Raw genomic sequence first — 21,916 nt, forward strand, 5'->3', positions numbered from 1 at the left:
AGGACATTCAATGAGAAAAATGTAGATGGGCTTTTCTATACCACAATGCAGATGGATTTTCATAGGCAGTTCAGGTTTTGAAATATTTCTTTTCTTATTGAAATGAATCAGGGATGAAGTGTAATACCAATCTGATTCAGCTTTGTAATGATACATTGATATTCCGCATGACATTTGTACATCCAAAACAAAATCAATTTCAAAGGTTATCACGAAAAATCACTCAAAATCAGCCGTTATCATAACACATTGAGCTGTGTGCACTATTATCTGTCTGTTTGTGTGTCTGTAGGTGGTCTCTGAATGGCACCTTGATTAATCTCAGTACCGATTCCCGTCGACGGCTATCCGGGGGGAATTTGGTCATTAGGAGTCTGGACCAGGCCCAGGATGGAGGAATATACCAGTGCACTGCCTTCAACCCACAGGGAGCAATTCTTAGCAGAAGAGCTAGCCTCCAGTTTGCATGTGAGTCACCGACTGTGTGTTAGCATGCTATATTAGCACTCAGCCACTCAATGCAGTGTGACAGGTGTTAAAGTGGATGCTGCCAATATTGGACTAGCTTAAAGAATGAGTAAAACGGGTTATCAACATCATAATGCAGCTAATGTTAACATATGTATAGCTCCTACAGGAAAATGAATGATTATGAAGATAAATGATTGTATTGTTATTTGTATTATATCTATTGCTCTAGTGCACATACATTTTTGTATGTTTGTATAGAGACTGAAAAATACATTATTAACATACGTACAGTATAAACAACTTTAGAAATGTTTATAAATCTTTTTAGATTCATAAAATATTGAATTTGTGTTATAAATTGGTTGATTTCTGTTGCATTTAATGAATGACAATAATTAAATATGTACAACTTCATTACATTTAACTAATTTAACTAATTTAACTCAAAATAAATAGGTATATATACATAGTTCAGTCACGAAACTCTAGATGGCGTTGGCTGATGGGCCCTTAATGCAAGCTGATAATTACAGCATTAACTACTTGGCACAAGCTGATTGGTCCATGTCACTTATGCAGCCAATGAGCTTGTTGCTCACACATTTAATGGCTGGTTGGTTACATTCACTATAGCAGTTTGCAGCACGCTTCAGAGTTCCTCTAAAACCTCCACCTTCCCCAGCTCCACCTGTATAGATCTGCTATGGCTTATTGATATATGCTGTTTGTTACTGCGTATCAGGGTATGTATTGGCAGTAGCAAGTTCTGTACTTGTTCTGCAGCAGCAGCAATAATCTACAGCAGAAGCAATTCAGCAGCAGCGTAGCAGATCTATTCCTCCAAGACCAAATACATTAACATTGTCATATCCATTACCATGTTAAAAATCTTCTGATTGAAATAATACTTTATTAAAAAATTGTCGTGTACATTTTAGTTCATGTCATTAGCCAACGAGACATACTTCCTATTCCATACAACCACATATATTCTTACCCTATCCTGCGATTGCCCTGCTGCACGATTAGGAAAACTTCTTTCTGTTTACCCCTCCTCCTCCCCAGCTCCACCTGTAGAGATCTGCTGTGGGGGGATTTAATGTATTTTTCAGCAGCATGCCATTTATCCATGCTATTTTAACTAAGCTGAACAAATTCTTGTATTTGCTCAGCAGCAGCTGCTGTGTAGCAGATCTTGTCTGCTGAAAATTGAGCATTCTGTGCCTCATGCCAATAAATGCTGGTTAAATAACTCACTTCGAGAGCTGTCTTGATTGAACTAATAATAATAAAAATAATCAACAACAAATGCAAACGCTGTGCATGGACAACCTTTGCCAGTTATATCATTTTACAGCAGTGAATAATTAATTTTAACACTCTGAGGTCTGACGGTATCGCCGGCGATACCACCGTGGTTTTTTTCTTATCAGTGTGAAAGAGACTCAAAATACTCCGTCAATGTTGCACATACAATTAAGAGTTATACACCATTTTAATCTGTGGAATATCTTCTTTCATTTGTGTACACTCAGAGTAAAAACAGAATTTTGTGCTTTTTGTAAAATAAAGAAAACTAACATGATGCGTGATCTCTCCTCTCCCTCTGAACGAACTCCAATCTGATAGTTCTCAGAAAATGAACTGTAACTTAGTGAATACTAATGACAAAAAAATTACACTTATGTCTAAAAAAACGTTAAGATGTCAGGTTTTAAATCATGTAAGTCAAATCGAAAACAAACCTTCTTTGTTAATGTAATCTGTATGAAAAGAGAGCCATGTCAGAAATCCGTGATTCAGCTCATTATCTGCTAATGCGGCCACGCCCACGGAGCCAGCGCTATTCAGACGCTAATTCAGTCAATACATGCATTTATTATCTCAATCGTGTATTTATTGTCTTGAAAAGTGTTTATCTGGATGTAAAAGTCATGGTTAGCGATCTCTAGAAGACATGCAGTTACTTCCTGTTTACTTGTCTTCTACAGATGAAGTTTAGATGAGTTTTTGTTTCTTTAGCGCCCTCCTGCTGCTGTATGTATTGGAAACTCCATTCATGGAATAGCCTCTTCTTCTTTTAGATGAATTTGTGGACTAAAATGCACAGAGCGCCCTCCGACTTCAAGGATGAATTGAAAACACCAGCGCTCATAGTAATGACAGTGAATATTAAATAAAAATAACTCCTCTGTATAGAAAATTGACATAAGCATATGAGAATCCAATATTTCTCCAAATGTGCATGCTTTTAAACTAAAAGCCTATATTCAGACTCTTTGCATCACAGAAATACATTATATTTTAAAGTATAATATAAAACCATTACTTTATATTGTAATAATATTTTTCTGTATGTTTCATATATCATGATGAGCTTGAGACATCACAGAAGGTTTTTTTTCACAGCCTACCTGACTGAAATGCCTCATTAATATGCAAGTCATTTCAGCTCATTACTATCCAATTCTTTTGTCTTCTCAGGTGAGAATGGCCCATTTTCAGTGGTGATTCACGCCTCCTTGCATACTGTGTTTCTTGGCAAAAAGTGTCTTACAAAAACTAAATCAATATATTGTTAAATATGAAGGAGTAGGCAGAATAATTTTTACATAATTTTGAAGCAAAAACTCTAGTCTACAACCTCCAATACCCTAAAGTCTTATGAACACAGATTTATTATACTTTTTTTGGCCTTATTTCAGTGACTTAAGTTTTTTGTTTTTTCAACAACCACGCATAAATGTTATTCCTTCAAAAACACAAACATGTACATACATGTTCCTCACATATTATTGTAGCCTAGTTTGTGCTGAATACAGTGTAATGACACTTTTTCCATTAATATGTTTATGAACAACTGAAAAAAGCACAAATGTCAGGGCATGTCAAAAGTTCTCCAGGCCCCAAATCAGCCTCAGACTCCAGAGGGTTAATGGATAAAATGTATCTGAAAAATAGTGCAGGTCACAGTGTGAGCAATGTGCGGGAAAAATGCACAATCCAAGCTGCCCAAAACATGAAGATGCGTCATGTTAAGTGTTACATTAAGTGCTTTCAATAAACACTTTAAGCATATAGTTTAACATGGCTTGCCCTGTAAAGTGCTTTGACAGATGTTTGTGCTGTTTAATGCATTTTCAGATCAGCGAATACCTTACATTTCTTGTCTCCCATGTACCTCTACAGTTTAGCCTGGTATAGTTTTTTTTTTTTTTTAAACCTGTAAGTATGAAAAGGTTTGAAAATTATCCTTATTGTGAGAAAACCTTTCATTTAAACTCTACCTTCATTTTATAACTTGAATGTGTTCAGTTGTTTACAGAAAATTATGACAAAATGTTTTATTTTAGCAGGGGAGGCTCTAGAAGAATTTCAGAGGCTCATAACAGCAGAAATTAAGACGGGATAACAGTATTCACTGACTTCTATTGATAATAGCAGTTTTGGCTATTAAAGCAGTACAGATCATTAGAGTCCATTTGAGATCAATAATGGGGCCTTCCACATTAGTTTATTTTTGAATTGCCCCTACAATCTATTTTTTTCTTGTTGACTTTGATAATGAAACACTTATGAACCAATATGTGATTAATGTGTAGCTTGTTGGCGAGAATGACTGGAGGAATGCTTTCCACATCTCATAGGACGTGACCTCAGTGGTTTCGTCCACCAGTTGTGCATAAGGTGGAGTCAAGAAAATCTCAATCTCCAGACACCTGGTGTTCAACACAATCCATTCCAAAGCACAGATTCTAAACAATCTGAACCATCTCACAGGGTCAACAACAGTGAGATTAGACTAGAATACCTGCTGACCGAAGCTCAGGCAGTCAGGTTGAGATGAAATAGGGCATTGAAAGAAAAAGAAAGACTTCTGGCAGGTTATAAGGCAGAGAATGGAAAATGAGGAGATCAAACCATCTCTCTGATTCTTCAAGTGATTCCCTCAGCTCAATGTTTTCTCCTCCAGCATCACTGGAGAAACAGTCAGTCAACCCAACTGAACACCTTGGACCAATGTGTTAGACAGCACTCTCCATCACCAATGTCAAAAAACCAAATAAGGGAATATCTTTTGGAAGAATGGTGCTCCATCTCTCCAGCAGAGTTCCAGAGACTTGTAGATACAATGCTAAGGTGCTTTGAAACTGTTCTGGCAGAATATGGTTGTCATATTATGTTAGTTTTTCCTTTATTTTGTCACCCTCTGTATCTTACATTTTGACAGTTGGATCCTGATCTGTACATATTAAAAATGGTTTGCTGGTTTACGAATGGTTTATTTACAGGTGCTGGTCATATAATTAGAATATCATCAAAACGTTGATTTATTTCACTAATTCCATTCAAAAAGTGAAACTTGTATATTATATTCATTCATTACACACAGACTGATATATTTCAAATGTTTATTTCTTTTAATTTTGATGATTATAACTGACAACTAAGGAAAATCCCAAATTCAGTATCTCAGAAAATTAGAATATTACTTAAGACCAATACAAAGAAAGGATTTTTAGAAATCTTGGCCAACTGAAAAGTATGAAGATGAAAAGTATGAGCATGTACAGCACTCAATACTTAGTTGGGGCTCCTTTTGCCTGAATTACTGCAGCAATGCGGCGTGGCATGGAGTCGGTCAGTCTGTGGCACTGCTCAGGTGTTATGAGAGCCCAGGTTGCTCTGATAGTGGCCTTCAGCTCTTCTGCGTTGTTGGGTCTGGCATATCGCATCTTCCTCTTCACAATACCCCATAGATTTTCTGTGGGGTCAAGGTCAGGCGAGTTTGCTGGCCAATTAAGTACAGGGATACCATGGTCCTTAAACCAGGTACTGGTAGCTTTGGCACTGTGTGCAGGTGTCAAGTCCTGTTGGAAAATGAAATCTGCATCTCCATAAAGTTGGTCAGCAGCAGGAAGCATGAAGTGCTCTAAAACTTCCTGGTATAGGGCTGCATTGACCTTGGACCTCAGAAAACACGGTGGACCAACACCAGCAGATGACATGGCACCCCAAACCATCACTGACTGTGGAAACTTTACACTGGACCTCAAGCAACGTAGATTGTGTGCCTCTCCTCTCTTCCTCCAGACTCTGGGACCCTGATTTCCAAAGGAAATGCAAAATTTACTTTCATCAGAGAACACAACTTTGGACCACTCATGAGCAGTCTAGTCCTTTTTGTCTTTAGTCCAAGCGAGACGCTTCTGACGCTGTCTGTTGTTCAAGAGTGGCTTGACACAAGGAATGCGACAGCTGAAACCCATGTCTTGCATACGTCTGTGCGTAGTGGTTCTTGAAGCACTGACTCCAGCTGCAGTCCACTCTTTGTGAATCTCTCCCACATTTTTGAATGGGATTTGTTTCACAATCCTCTCCAGGGTGCGGTTATCCCTATTGCTTGTACACTTTTTTCTACCACATCTATTCCTTCCCTTCGCCTCTCTATTAATGTGCTTGGACACAGAGCTGAACAGCCAGCCTCTTTTGCAATGACCTTTTGTGTCTTGCCCTCCTTCTGCAAGGTGTCAATGGTCGTCTTTTGGACAACTGTGAAGTCAGCAGTATTCCCCATGATTGTGTAGCCTACAGAACTAGACTGAGAGACCATTTAAAGGCCTTTGCAGGTGTTTTGAGTTAATTAGCTGATTAGAGTGTGGCACAAGGTGTCTTCAATATTAAACCTTTTCACAATATTCTAATTTTCTGAGATACTGAATTTGGGATTTTCCTTAGTTGTCAGTTATAATCATCAAAATATAGAAGAAAAGAAATAAACATTTTAAATATATCAGTCTGTGTGTAATGAATGAATATAATTTACAAGTTTCACTTTTTGAATGGAATTAGTGAAATAAATCAACTTTTTGATGATATTCTAATTATATGACCAGCACCTGTATAGTTGTCTCTACATGTTAAGCTGAGATATAAGAAATCAGCTCTAAGGTATTTTAATTGTCATGCTCACACATCTAGCACTGCTGTATCTTCTGTTTTTTTCATACCTTTCAGACTTGAATTTAAAAACTCAAACAAAAAGCGCTGTCTCTGTGCGAGAAGGCCAAGGGGTAGTTTTACTCTGTGGTACACCATCATATGCAGGAGGTAAGGCTATTATAGTATATACTTTTTTCGTTTATAGTTCAGTCTAGCATAAATATGCTGTACACATATGTGAAATAAAGAGCAATGACTTTTATCAGTGTGCTCCATGGGATTTAATATGTGGTTTGTATGGGAAGAGCTTGCACACTTTGTCAAAAGCAAAATAATTCTTTAGAGGCCATGAGATGCAAAGACTTTAACACAATAAGGTGTTCCTTGCATCTTGTGGCCTCTAAAAATGTTTACAAATTTGTAGGACTTCAAGTAAGAGTGCAAGTTCATCTCACTTGATCTTTGAGTCTATGCTCCTGACACCTATTGGGTCCAAGTATATATATATATATAATATATATAATTATATATATATATATATATATATATATATATATATATATATATATATATATATATATATATATATATATATATATATATATATATATATATATATATATATGTATATATATATATATATATATATATATATATATATATATAATAATATATATATATATATATATATATATATATATATATTGGACATTCTTCGTTGTGTTTTATAAAGATACCAAAGATGTCATGCACCTGGGTCAGATTTCAGAAGTGCTACTGTGAAAGAAAAGTGGGATTGGTGCCCTAATGATAATAGCAAAAAGTACAAAGAATTTCTCATTCAAGTTCCCTAGAGTGTTTAGCTAGCCTAGTTCATTTGTTTTGAATTATATATGTTCTGTGTCTCATCTCCTTTCCAGATCTCTCATTTGCATGGGTCTTTAACGAGTACCCTTACTTTGTTCAGCAAGACAATCGTCGCTTTGTCTCTCAGGAGACGGGAAACCTTTACATCGCCAAAGTGGAGCCTTCGGATGTGGGTAACTACACGTGCGTGGTGGTTAACCGCATCACAAAAGGCAAAGTTCTCAGCTCCCCGACCCCTCTGGTTCTACGAACGGATGGTAAATATCAACTTTTTTTTTCTTTCAGTGGGCAATTTAGTAGGCAGAAGCTGAATCATACTATCAGCTCTAAAGGGTTTGACTGACCTGTTGATGCAGTTGGCATCAGATTTGTTTGAATTGTGTCAGAGCACTTAAGAGGTCATTCCAGCTCCATCTTCCACCCCGTAAATATAAAATTAAATAAATCAACCGCTTTAATGTAGTGTAGTATGAGTGTTTGGCGTGCTGTTCGAGGGGAGGCTCCGAACTCGGAATTTGGCCCAAACCCAGAGTACTCCCCTCGTATCTCTGGCTAGGATAGAAACCAGCCAACAGTGATGAGTCGGGGTGGCAGAGGGATGCTGAAAACTGTCGAGGAACATGGGTGAGTTGTCTATGTATATACTGTATATAGGCCTCCTCTCATGCTGACTGGATAGATCATTTGAACGTGTTCCTCCCAAACTTTGTTAATAAAACATCATCAAGTGAAAATAATATAACTAAAATTTCATTAACACAACCCTGCTCAATTTATATTAAATATTAGAAAACATCAAGAGCTCACACACTAACTAAATTGTTAACATGTTCTTATGCAACATTAGAAACAAGCAGTATCTAGTTGGTCTTACAGCAGCAGTTTTTTTTTTTTTTTTGGACATGGGTTTGATTCCCATGGTGGAATAAACGGATATATGTTTCTTGTAATAAATTAAGTAGAGGGATAATTTACAGTAGTAGGAATTCATTTGGTTCCATATTAGATTTCACTGATTCAATTAGCTTGACTTCAAAGCATTGATGAACACCCCAACCCTTTCAGTTTAAGCACTGACTAAAAAGGTCCAGTTTCCACCTGGTATTAAGATGCATTTTGGTCGATCAGATCACAAGTAGATGAAGGAGACATTCCCGTTTACACCCGGTGTTTTAATCCATCTTTTTTTGTCCACTTTCGGCCACTTTTGACCTCTTCTGTGCTGATTTCTTCAAGGGAACGGTCTATGTGTGGGTAAATGTATGGGATTTTTAAGATCTTTTGATCTAATGGACTAAATAAGCTTGCACAATTTACATATGAATGCAACCGGAGACTACGGAAAAACATAGGGAGAGCATCAGCTTTTGTTTCTGCTCTTATAGCTGCAAGACCACAGTGTACGCTGTGAGTGTGTGTTAGAAATGGTGAGAGAACATTGTGCTTGGTACGTTTTTTATCTTCAAACCAAACTTGGGTCTTCAGCCAACAAAGTTTAAATCCTGTCTGGCTAGTGCACTTCCCATAATGTTTACGCATTAAGTCAGTATAGGCGGAGAGAAGGCAGTGTTTTGCAGCTGTTCGAATGCATTCGACCACATGAGCATTTCCACTATGAAAGCAATCCCGTCAATTGACCCTTGCCGGGAGTTTGATTGACAAGTGATCTAACCAATCAGAACGCCATCCGCCATTTTGTCCGACAAAGCAGCCAGTAGTTAGAAGATTAACCTCGGTGGAGTTAAACTTGAAAAATGGTGTGTATTGACGTCTTTCCGCGTTTGAAACAACATTCATTCTCATGTTCATGGACTAATAGGAAGAGATGATCGTTTTTTACGAGCGGTTGAGCTGAGGATCTACAGCAACACATTAAAGAGCAACAAAACGGTTTTTATTGTTTGAATTTCTTTAATAACTACACGGTTTGAAAGCTGTGACTTTGTTTAATATCAAACCTGCTCTGTCTTGTCTCTCGACATGTGGTCAGTATCTTCTTTGTTCCGCAATGTATTTTTCACTGCGTGTGGAGTGACAGCGCCACGGCTTGTCGGACAAAGCAACAGTAACTAAGGGGGGCGGGGCTCGGCGAAAGGCTAATTGCGTTTTCGACTACCTCTGGAAGTGGTCGAAAGTGGACAAGCTTAAAGTATTTTAGATCCCATTTACATCTGTATTTAGCGTCATCCACTTTAATCAGATTGTTCTTAATAACAGGGCCTTAGACAAAAAAGATTTTTGAAAAAATGAGATGCTGAAAAAAGATTGCAAAGTATGCGGAAATACTAAACTAACTGCATTCATCATTTTTTGTACATTTTTTGTAGTCATCGAGCACTCGTAACATTATTGAATATTGTTTGTCTGTCTGTGAGAAGACATCCCACCTGCAGATGGCAGTATGGTGTGAGATGCCACAAAGGTTACTGATAGCAAGGGGTCAAAGTTTGGCTTGTTAGCTTTAGCAGTCAGCCTTGCTGGTAAAAGCTGTACCTACATCACCTGGTTAACAAAAATATGCATATACCCATACAAACAAGTAATTATTACATCATAGTAAATGTTTTACTTGGTACAAATTTGTAAAGTTCCATTTTTGCCTGTCAGCTGTTCTGTTGATTCTTCAGCTGATGCTATAATTACAGAAAATATAAAACTAAAATATGAACTAATTTGAAAATAGCTTTCGAAAATAACATTCAATTCAACAAAAAGAGAAATGCATCTGTCTTCGTATTTAGACTTTAAATATAACACTAATTTGATAGCAACACCGAAACACTTTCTTTGGTGTCGACTTGGCAGCATGCAAACACTTTTTTAAAAAACAAAAACAGTGTAAATTAGTTTTTTAGCAGTCATAGTTTCATGGACAACCCAGTTTACTCTCCAAGAAACGCTTTCGCAGTCCTAAATATACTTTGCCATACAGTAAACATAAACAATGGCTGGATAAAATATTTACAGACACTGTAAAAACTGCAGCAAACACCACACTTCTCTGCGTAGTGTCAGACTCCAGATTGGTATGAATTATTTGTTGCCTTTGTTTTAGCTGCTTGTTCTCAGAAGAAGTTGCCATTCACCTACTAACACTGTTTTGTATTTATCATATAATGTATTTTCTATTATTATACATAATCAGTGAATGAATTATGAATGGAAAAATAACAGAGTTTTTTCCTCATAGGCGTAATGGGCGAATATGAGCCGAAAATAGAGGTTCATTTCTCTGACATGGTTCCAGCTGCAAAGGGATCAGTTGTGACACTGGAGTGTTTTGCTTTGGGGAAGTAAGTGGAATTCTTCACCCTTTTCTAGTTACTGATGCCCGACTTTTAATGGTACTCTGTCATTGAGTTTAATGTGTTTTTCAACTTGGCCCTTTTCCACCTCTTCTTGCCACCTTTTAAACATGCTTGTCAAAGTCTGTTTGGGAAGTACCATACAACAGTCTAGTTTTTGCCTTGAGGCAATTTTTCTGTCTCAATTGATCCCATTAGTGGATGAGCCATATACGTTTTCCTTGCAAAAAGAAATGAGATGGTACCTTATGAGGAAATGTATCTCATTTAGAATGTTAGAGCTGAGATATGAGTAGGAACGACAGTAATCTACAAAATAATGAAATTATACAAAATTTCCATTCTTTATCTTCATCTTTTGTGTTCCCCTATCTTTTTCTTTTTTCTTCTCTTTGTAGCTTTTTCATTTTTCTCTTTTGCAAGATTACTACTTATCAAAATTTTTTTTCATACATTCAGCCCAGTTCCGGAGATAACGTGGAGGAGAGCAAATGGAGTGCCGTTTCCTAGCAAGGTGAAGATGAAGAACTCAAATGTAGTACTGGAGATTCCCAGTTTCCAGCAGGAGGATGCCGGAGGCTATGAATGTGTGGCAGAGAACAAGATGGGAAAGAACACTGTGCAAGGACGACTGTCTTTCCACGGTATAATTATTTCACTCATAGTACTTTTACTGTATATTTAGTGCACATGGTATTAACCGTTTTTGCTATAACAATGACCAGGATTTTGCAATAAAATATTGTACTCAGAATTTTACAAATAATCCAATGCAAGCTAGATAAGTTTCTGCCGTGAGACAACAGTACCCCTCCACCGTTGTATAATATCGTAAATGGTTTTATCATTATGGTGACATTGTACAAAACTACTGTAAAAATGGCTGAAAGAATGGCAATGAGTTGACAGAAATATATCGTAAATACAGACTGTAAATATATTGGAAAAAATTTACAGTGTGTCCATGGTGTTATTATACTACACATGGTTTGGTTGTCCATTGTATTATTTTATAGTACTGTTACACATTGACTGGATAATAGTAGCAGTTACAGAAGCTGGTTGTCTTTGCCATATTGTTTCTTAAAGGATTAGTCCACTTTCAAATAAACTTTTCCTGATAATTTGCTCAAAAGAAATGAAGGTTTTTGATGAAAACATTCCAGGATTATTGTCCTTTAGGTGGACTTCAATGGCCTCCAAATGGTTGAAGGTCAAAATGACAGTTTCAGTGCAGCTTCAAAGGCCTTTAAACGATCACAGACGAGGAATAAGGGTCTTATCTAGCAAAACGATCTGTCATTTTCAAAAAAAAAAAATACAATGCCAAAACCGCATTTCCATATTCTCCAAAATGTTTACGCTGTATGTCCTACGCCTTCCCTATTCTACTTACGGAACGAACGCAGCGGCAGTTACATTTTTTCCGTAAGTAGAATAGGGTAGGCGTAGGACAAAACTTTTTGGAGAATACGGAAATGCGGTTTTGGCAGAGGCACTTAGAAGGCGAACATTTGTTTATATAAAGCATATACATTTTTTTCAAAAATGACCAATCGTTTCACTAGATAAGACTCTTATTCCTCGTCTGGTATCATTTAAAGCTCTTTGAAGCTGCACTGAAACTGACATTTTGACCTTCAACCGTTTGGGCTCCATTGAAGTCCACTATAAGGAGAATAATCCTGGAATGTTTTCATCAAAAACTTTAATTTCTTTTCAACTGAAGAAAGAAATACATGAATATCTTGGATGACATGGGGGTGAGTAAATTATCAGGAAAATTTTATTTAAAATTGGACTAATCCTTTAATGCTTGCTAATAATTTAAAACATACTTAATGTATATTATTGTCATAACCATTCAAATTCTTGCCAGCGTTTACCATGAGGAACCCTGCCAGTTCAGTCATTTCACAATTGCAGTGAATTGCTTTCTGATAACTTTCTGCCCTGCTTGGACTTTCTTATATTTTCCATAACCGCATAGTAAAGACCAAAATAAACTGAGCTCATGTAATGGATTTGGCAGAGTTATGTTGAATCGTGCCAAGACTCAGCAGTGCTAAATGCGATAATTTGAGACACTTTCGTTGATCCAGAAAGGTGTCAGATAGCAATAGTTAATTTATAGAGCCAAATCATAGATAGATAGATAGATAGATAGATAGATAGATAGATAGATAGATAGATAGATAGATAGATAGATAGATAGATAGATAGATAGATAGATAGATAGATAGACAGACAGACAGACAGACAGACAGACAGACAGACAGACAGACAGACAGACAGACAGACAGACAGACAGACAGACAGACAGACAGACAGACAGACAGACAGACAGACAGACAGACAGACAGACAGACAGACAGATAGATAGATAGATAGATAGATAGATAGATAGATAGATAGATAGATAGATAGATAGATAGATTTTTTCAGATTACAACATAGATGACATATCAAATGTCTTCCCTGAAAGAGACGGCGTCTGGATGGGAGCATATGTTGTTCTAGAACTTGGATATACCTTTCAGCATTGATGGTGCCTTTCCAGATGTGTAAGCTGCCCATGCCACACGCACTCATGCAACCCCATACCATCAGAGATGCAGACTTCTGAACTTAGCGCTGATAACAACTTGGGTTGTCCTTGTCCTCTTTAGTCCGGATGACATGGCGTCCCAGTTTTCCAAAAAAGAACTTCAAATTTTGATTCATCTGACCACAGAACAGTTTTCCACTTTGCCACAGTCCATTTTAAATGAGTATTGGCCCAGAGAAAACACCTGCGCTTCTGGATCATGTTTAGATATGGCTTCTTTTTTGACCTATAGAGTTTTAGCCGGCAACAGCGAATGGCACGGTGGATTGTGTTCACCGACTGTTTTCTGGAAGTATTCCTGAGCCCATGTTGTTATTTCCATTACAGTAGCATTCCTGTATGTGATGCAGTGCCGTCTAAGGGCCCGAAGATCACGGGCTCCAGTATGGTTTTCCGGCCTTGACCCTTACGCACAGAGATTGTTCCAGATTCTCTGAATCTTTGGATGATATTACGCACTGTAGATGATGATAACTTCAAACTCTTTGCAATTTTTCTCTGAGAAACTCCTTTCTGATATTGCTCCACTATTTTTGGCCGCAGCATTGGGGGAATTGGTGATCCTCTGCCCATCTTGACTTCTGAGAGACACTGCCACTCTGAGAGGCTCTTTTTATACCCAATCATGTTGCCAATTCACCTAATAAGTTGCAAATTGGTCCTCCAGCTGATCCTTATATGTACATTTAACTTTTCCGGCCTCTTATTGCTACCTGTCCCAGCTTTTAGTTTAGTTTTTTGTTTGTTTAGTTAGATAACAAACATGCATGAAGAACTTATCTCACCTCTTATCTCTGTGTTATTCATTATCATTATATTTGAGTTAATTACGATGCTTGTTATTAGCAACTCAGACGCTGCAATTAGGTCACCTCTAATTATCAAGCCATTTTACTCTTCAATTTATTCATTATTTTACCTTAGTTTTATAAGATCTAGCTTCAGTTGCAAATGTAATACCAAAATCTGTTTCAAAGAGATTCAGTATGGACAAATTGTAAGTCTGTCTGGAACTCAAGCACTCATTGTCCCATTTTTTGAGACAAGATATAACTCATTGGATTATTAGGCACTGGAAACAAGCATATGAGAATCATTACCTGCCATTTCCCATTGACACAATAACAAGAAGAACAGGCCTCATCCTAAAGCTACATGCAGAATTACAGTGTGCAGTGGTTGGTTATAGTGCGCTAATAAGTGATTGAATAGCAAGATGAAAACAGCATATATTCCCATGATAATTGATAGCAGAACAGCTACTCGATATCTATGGGAAACCTTCGCATGTGCTGTTTTATTGATTCAAATAAAATGGATAAATATATATATATATATATATATATATATATATATATATATATATATATATATATATATATATATATATATATATACACACAAAGAAGGAAAAACCTATTAGTGAAATACGATACAAACAAAACTCTGCCGCAAATCAGCATAGGTCTATTGCATTTGACTGCTGGGATTTAAAAGGTGTTCTTTCCACTCACATTTGTGTACACCACTTCTAAGCTCAGTTCCCTGATGAAATGTTGTTATGGTGAATGCGAGTTCAAGGTTTATTTATGACTTATTGAGAAGATTAGAGGGGCAGGTGCAACTCTGACCTTCTTCTGAAAAGACCTGGCCTCCACGAATGATACAAAACATAAAAGCTTTTCTTCCCAGTGCTGTCAGAGTGCAAGTGTCCTTGTATAATTCAGACTCTTTGAAAAAGGCCAAAGCACAATAAAAAGAATTGATAACAGTTGCAAGGTTGGTCAGCTCATGTGTTTCACATGCTTGCGTTTAATTAATTCTTGGGACAGCTGATCAGTTTTCTTGATGATTCAATCACTATGTGACTTCGATCAATCAATTAAGTGCTTAGTTGCCACAAAACCTGCAAGCATTGTTAGCAGGAATAGTGATTGATGATTAATCTATAGGCATGCTTACATGGACCTTGTGTGATTGGTGGGAATCTACATCACAGAACATGAGAAGAGTGTCACATTATAGAACCATGTGATGGTTCAATCATGAATTCAGACAGCACTGTTACAGAAATCGGGGCATGAATGGAAATCTGCCACCTTTTCCATCGGCAGGAAGACAGATAGATCAAATAATTATTGACATTTTGTGCTTTCAATTAATCAGATAAAAGAGTGTCCATGCCTCAGCAAAGCCAAACTCTGAAATCGTTGTATATTTAGGTGGTTGTTAAATCAAAACATCACAACCCTGAGTCTCTATGATATTATAGTCTATATAGTTAAGTGCTATAATCGGTTCCCCGGTGCATCTATCAACCCAGAAAACGTGAAAAAGGACAACCCAGTAATTTTGTTTTGGGAAGTCTTTCTCTGCAAGCATGTGAAAAAACGAGCGACTCAGATTTTGCTTCCTTTGTGATGTAGGAAGGGGATCTTACTATAATATTACGGCCCCTTAATCTGCATGTTTCCACCCACAGAGCCATCATTTTGTTTTCACAAGCGAAAACTGTGTACCAGTTCTAACGCCAGGCCAAAATTTCGAGTAAAGCATGCTAACTGTTCTGTCTTTGCTGCACAGACGAGCACAGAACACTATTTAGAGTCTCGTTATCTTGGATAGCCTGTAAGTTGTCCCTGGCAAACTCGATTGCTAAAAAAGGAGCGTTTCTGTCCAAGCGATATTTTGGAAAAAATATTAGACCATTCAAAGCATTTGACAGCAATCATAAACGTTAGCCGTGTGTTTGGCTCTGTTTGGCAAACAGGTACACTATGTATAGTGGGCGTCCATAAGGGTTTTGCACAAAAGATTAACATGACGGCACATGCTAGTGGATGACTTGAATCAATTCATTCAGAAACGTCCAGATTCATTCTAAAAGTTGTAACTTCTTCCTGAGTCTCTCCATCAGTGTCGACTCCGGTTTGAACAATGTAAGGCTGAACACCGTTACTGACAATCCTCATTTTGGCTGCGTGAGATTCTCCAGCTTTGTTGTTGTTGAGCTGTTAAAGCCCCGCCCTCTTCTGGAAAGGGGGCGGGAGCAGCAGCTCATTTGCATTTAAAGGGACACACTCAAAAACGGCGTGTTTTTGCTCACACCCAAATAGGGGCAAATTTGACAAGCTATAATAAATGATCTGTGGGGGATTTTGAGCTGAAACTTCACAGACACATTCTGGGGACACCAGAGACTTAGATTACATCTTGTGAAAAGTGGCAAAATAGGGCTCTTTTGAAATATGCTATTAAAATGATTTACTTTTGTTTTTTAGCAAAACCTCAGTGGGTTCAGACGATGCGAGACAACGCTTTGTCAATTGAAGAGAGATTGTTTTGGGAGTGTAAGGCCAATGGCAAGCCCAAGCCTTCATACAGCTGGCTGAAGAATGGAGAACTGCTGGCAGCTGAGGTAAAATTCAAGCAGAGCAAGGAGTAATGGTGTTGTAGTTGTAAAAAGATCTGGGTTGACAGTGCAATGATTCTCAGCTCAAACCTCAGCTGGAGAGCTCTGTTAAATATATATAACACAGTTTTATTGATTATATAATGACTAGACTTCAGTCTTTGTTGTTTGAGTTGAATGCACAGCTATTTTAAAATGTTTTTCATTGCTGTTCTTCTGTGTCACAGGACAGGATACAGATAGAGAACGGAGCTCTGACAATCAGCTCTGTAAACCTCTCAGATGCTGGCATGTATCAGTGTGTCGCCGAGAACAAACATGGAATCATTTATTTTGGTGCTGAGCTGGTGGTGTTAGGTAAGAGAGCCTCCTGTACCTTCTCATTTCCAATTATCTTGTGCTTTTGTTCACTTTGCAGCTCCATCCCTGCAAACACAAAACATTTTTACAACATTTCACAACATTGCTTTTTGGTTGCAGTTGCAGTACAATGTTTCAATAAAGTTCTAGAAACGACACCTAAAATAAAAAATTAATATATATGTATAATAATTATTTTATCTTATTTATTTACTTGTTTACATTCATTTCCCTTAAATAAATTGTGATTTTTCAAAATATTGTTTCAGCAATTTAAGAGACTGTTTGATTGGCTGTATAAGCCATAAATTTCTAATTTGCAAAAAAAAAAAAAAAAAAAAAAAAAAACTATATATATATATATATATATATATATATATATATATATATATATATATATATATATATATATATATATATATATATATATATATATATATATATATAAAGATTTCTGAAGCAACGCTTATATCAGCCTCTAAAAAGTAATATAAATTATATTATAACATTTCTAAATTTTATTTAGCAGTTGGTGAAATATTAAAATATTCAAAGGTGGAAAAATATTAAAAATATTAATATTTGATTTGATCACAATTGCCATTCATTTCCCCTTAAAGGGGCTACATGTAAGAATTTTTACATATTAATCGTTTTTTTTATTGCCACTTTCCCCCACTTTTGAGGTTGTCTATTAAAGCCTTTAGACTGATTTTTATGTGAAGGGGTGTGACAGTTACGCTTTCAATGACACATTAAACAAATGCTTACACAATGTTCAGGATAATGCCAAAAGAGCTATTCTGTACTGTAGTGTCAACAGGTCGTTCAAAGAAAAGGGATTAATTCAAACTATAGTCTCACATAACCAGATCTATACAGTCTATACACCACATTCTAAATTATTATTCAAGTGACATATCAGTAAGATTTCTGTACAATAAACATTCAGATTTTAGTTTTTCTAAGAAAATGTTTATTTATCCATGTCTTTTTAGATAACTGGTATCAATCTCAGACAAAATAATTTGCCAGATCTATGGAAACCCTACTTAGAGGATGTTCCACATTATTAAGCAAGTCACAGTTCTCATGCAATATGGGGAGGAAGAAAGATCTTTCTGAAGATGAAAAGCATGAAATGGTGCAATGTTGTGCAAAAGGCATGAAAACAACTAATATTGTGTGAAACTGAATGGAGATCATCGAATTATCATAAGATTTGTGAGTGATTTAGTTATTTTTTATTAATTTATTAATGAAAGTTCCTGTCAAAAAATGTATTGTATTAAAAGGGCAGCTATAAAAAAGCCAGTGTTGAGCAGCAAACAGGTATTTGAAGCTGCTGGTGTCTCTGGAGTCTCAAGAAGCTCTCCATGGAGGCTGGCAGTTGTGCGTAAAGATGCATTTCAGCCACTCCAAACCTCACAAAGAGAAACATTTACAGTGGGTGTAGAAAAAAGATAGACAAACAAACATTTTCTTAGAAAATCTAAAATCTGAATGTTTATTCTTGCATAATAATTTGGAACGCGGTGTAGTCTCAATCTTACTTTATATTCAAATTGTCATAACAGTGTCATTTTAATGACCTCATCTGTTGACATAATGCCGGGGAATTGCAGAGCAATTGCTGTTTTCTCACTGTCATTTTTGTTGTGTGTTTATTTTGTTATTGAGATGAAAGTGCACAGCACATAATTACATATTAATTCAAGCGACGCTCTCAGCAGTGTGGCAGCATCTGAATATTCGTTAACAGTATATCACTGCAAAGGTATTGCGAACGTGTTTTTACTTCTAAGCAAAGAACAAAAAAGAACTTCGCTCTGAGTATATCAGGGCATTGAATCACGTTCAAAGTATACCTATACGTCCATGTGCAGCCCAATTTTTGGGACCGTGCGGACAGTCCATTTACTACAGCACATGTGCGAGTGACTTGAGCGTTTGATAACAAAATCCACTAGATAGTTCCACAAGCTGAAGTATTTACTATAATAAAGAAGGTGCACAGAGTCATTCACGCAAACGCAAAACACCATCATGGTAACCCACAACACTTAAATAATGCAATAAACTTTCATTAAACAACAGAAGAAGTAACATAAAACCCTAATGAACATAACTGATAACAAAAACTATTAAGAAACATGATTTTTTTAAACAAAATACATTAAAATGTGGAGTGTCACACAGGGACACATCAGTTTACAGTTTTTTTACTGTAAATTATACATTGATTTGTTCTTTTTTACTTTACAGCATTTTTCTGTGAAAATTACATAAAATGTCTAGTTAGAGCTTTTACAGTTTTTCCCTGTATATAGTACGGGAACTTACTGTTAACCTGTTTACAATTTTTTTTCCATAGCGTATTTACAATATTTTACCATTAAAATCAAATTTATTTTTTACAGTGAAGTTATAGAGTTGAAATATCTAGCTTCCAACAGACCACCTTCTGTAGTCAACTTAGAAGAAAGTGTAATGCCTCTCGCCATTCAAAACACTTACAATGTGTCCTATGCCCTCCGTATTCAGGCTTTCTTCGCAGTTTGAATATGGAAGGCGGTCTGGCAGAAGCTAGATATTTTACTTTATGACTTGTTAAATATGGATATTTTTCTTACACAAAAGAATCACTTCACTTTAGAAGGCCCTTATCCGCTTGCCTTTATCCGCTTGTTAAGTCGTGACATAAAGAGCGCCTTTTCCGGGTCCAAGCCTCGACTCGTTTCACTTGAGAATGCCATCGACGGCCATTTATGAGAGCTATTTATTCATATTAAACATCAAACATTTTAAAAAGTTAAACATTTTAAATACTTACAGTCTACAAAACAGTCTCCGTGCTCACAGCGTCACAGACATTACTATTTTAGCGATTTATAAAAGATGAATCACTGTCTGGGCATCTGGAATTTTGGTATGGAGATAAAGGTTATAATTATATATTTTTTGTAGTATTACACCACATTGTGTGTGTATATTAGCACCATTTGTTGTTTTTCTTGTGGTATGAGATAGAGCGTTTGGACCCGGAAGCGCTGCCGCGTGACGTCAGACTTTACTAACCGAAATTAACCCCTTGGAGCCGAGTGGAGTATGTTTATGAAGGATGGATGCACTTTCTTCAGCTTCATACTCTTTGGTACCATTCGCTGCCATTTTAAAGTTTGGACGTGTCAGGATATTTATTAATATAACTCTGATTGTGTTCATTAGAAAGAAGATCAAATACACCTAGGATGGCTTGAGGGTTAGTAAAGCTTGGGGTAATTTTCATTTCAAAGTGAACTAATCCTTTAAGTGTTGGTTACATATTTAAGATTAGCATAGATAGAGTCAAATAAGATGATGTTTCCACAATGTACTTTATATATATATATATATATATATATATATATATATATATATATATATATATATATATATATAGATTTATTTATTTATTTATTTTTATTTATTTTTATTTTTTTTACGAGTTACGAGCAGACTTTGAGTCAGCACTTTTTTTATATAGCTCCGAGTCACTGGTTCAATTGGCATTGCAAAGAAGTGACTAGTGCAGTTTGAAAAAGTTCAAACTGAAGTATGGTTCATTATGAATATCAGAACACAGGAGCTGCTCTGAGGTTTTTACAGGCAAATAAACTCTTGAAATGGACTCACACACCAAGGAGCTGCCCTCTTTTCAACATTTCCCATAAGAACATTGATTTTGCAGCATTTAGAGCGGAGTGGCGTGGCACTGTGACTTTTAGTAATGTTAATCCACTATTGATTGGCTGGTGGGAGATGTGGCTGCTGTGTTGACAACATGACAAAGCCACAACTGAGGGGTTCACTGGTGGAAAAACATTGAAGTAGACAGTGACAAAGACCAGAGAAAGATCTTTGTCATCGGCTCATACAGACACACAGAGGGAGATGGTGGATGGTGAGTAGAGGTCATTAAGGACACCTCTGCTTTCTGAATGCAGCCAATTCCTTCACTGGTCTTTTCTAATGATGTTTGTGTAGGAGCCAGCAACCCTCCACGGGCTAATTAGGTAATAGAGATGCTATTTAACAATGCTTTAGGCCACAGCGTGTTCGCTATGACAGCGCATAAGCAGCTTTCCCATTCGCAGCATTGGATAAACGCTGCTTCTCGGCAGAGAAGATACATTAGACCCAATTAGCGCTAGTCTCTTAGTGTTACGTCATTGTTATCGGAAAATGTCTTTCATATAAGGGCTACTTTAAAAGCTGGATAACTTATATATAAACACTGGTGTCATCTATCTGTGAAATATCAGCATGGCTTGATGTTATTCCTTAATTAAACAGCTTTAGGGGAATTTTATACCAAACCCATCCATTTTTAACAGCATAGTTCACTCAGAAATTAAGACAAAGAAGCAAGTTATTTTTCATACAATGACAGATTATTATTATTATTACATTTAAAGTTTTTGGGGTCAGCGCATTTGTTTTTCATGTTTTTAAAGAAAGTCTTATATGCTCACCAAGGCTGCATTGATTTTTGTGAAAAATACAGTAAAACAGTAATATTGTGAAATATTATTACAGTTTAAAATAACTTTTTTCTATTGTATAATATTTTAAAATGCAATTTATTGCTGTGATTTGCAAAACTAAAACCTTGGGTGCTCAAGTATCATTTTTTTAGATGAAACAGTGTTTCACTTACAGTGTGTGTGTATATATATATCAGGACATAATAAAAAATCATCTGGTCCTTGGCAGGTCTTAAAATTAGTTATACACCCTCAGATAAACAACAACACATGACATATAACACTGTGTCATTATTTATTTAACAAAAACTAGGCCAAAATGGAAAAGCCATGGGTGACAGATTGTAAGGACACCCTTATTGTTAACATAGGAATTAAGAGGGTAAGTAGCAGTCAGGCGCTACTAATCAAATGTCTTTTATTA

At 36.5% G+C, this 21,916-nt stretch overlaps 1 protein-coding gene across 1 annotated transcript in view; it reads left to right on the forward strand.

Moving 5' to 3' along the window:
- The window catches only part of cntn3a.2 (contactin 3a, tandem duplicate 2), a 101,819-nt gene that overhangs the window by 35,348 nt on the left and 44,555 nt on the right, over positions 1-21,916 (forward strand). The window contains exons 4-10 of the mRNA XM_067370657.1: positions 293-468; positions 6,490-6,582; positions 7,335-7,538; positions 10,472-10,574; positions 11,046-11,230; positions 16,476-16,612; positions 16,834-16,963. Of these exons, the coding sequence (XP_067226758.1) occupies positions 293-468; positions 6,490-6,582; positions 7,335-7,538; positions 10,472-10,574; positions 11,046-11,230; positions 16,476-16,612; positions 16,834-16,963 (1,028 nt within the window). The remainder of the gene's footprint in view (positions 1-292; positions 469-6,489; positions 6,583-7,334; positions 7,539-10,471; positions 10,575-11,045; positions 11,231-16,475; positions 16,613-16,833; positions 16,964-21,916) is intronic.

Source organism: Chanodichthys erythropterus, chromosome 20 (genome assembly GCF_024489055.1).
Source record: "Chanodichthys erythropterus isolate Z2021 chromosome 20, ASM2448905v1, whole genome shotgun sequence".
Taxonomy (NCBI): domain Eukaryota; kingdom Metazoa; phylum Chordata; class Actinopteri; order Cypriniformes; family Xenocyprididae; genus Chanodichthys; species Chanodichthys erythropterus.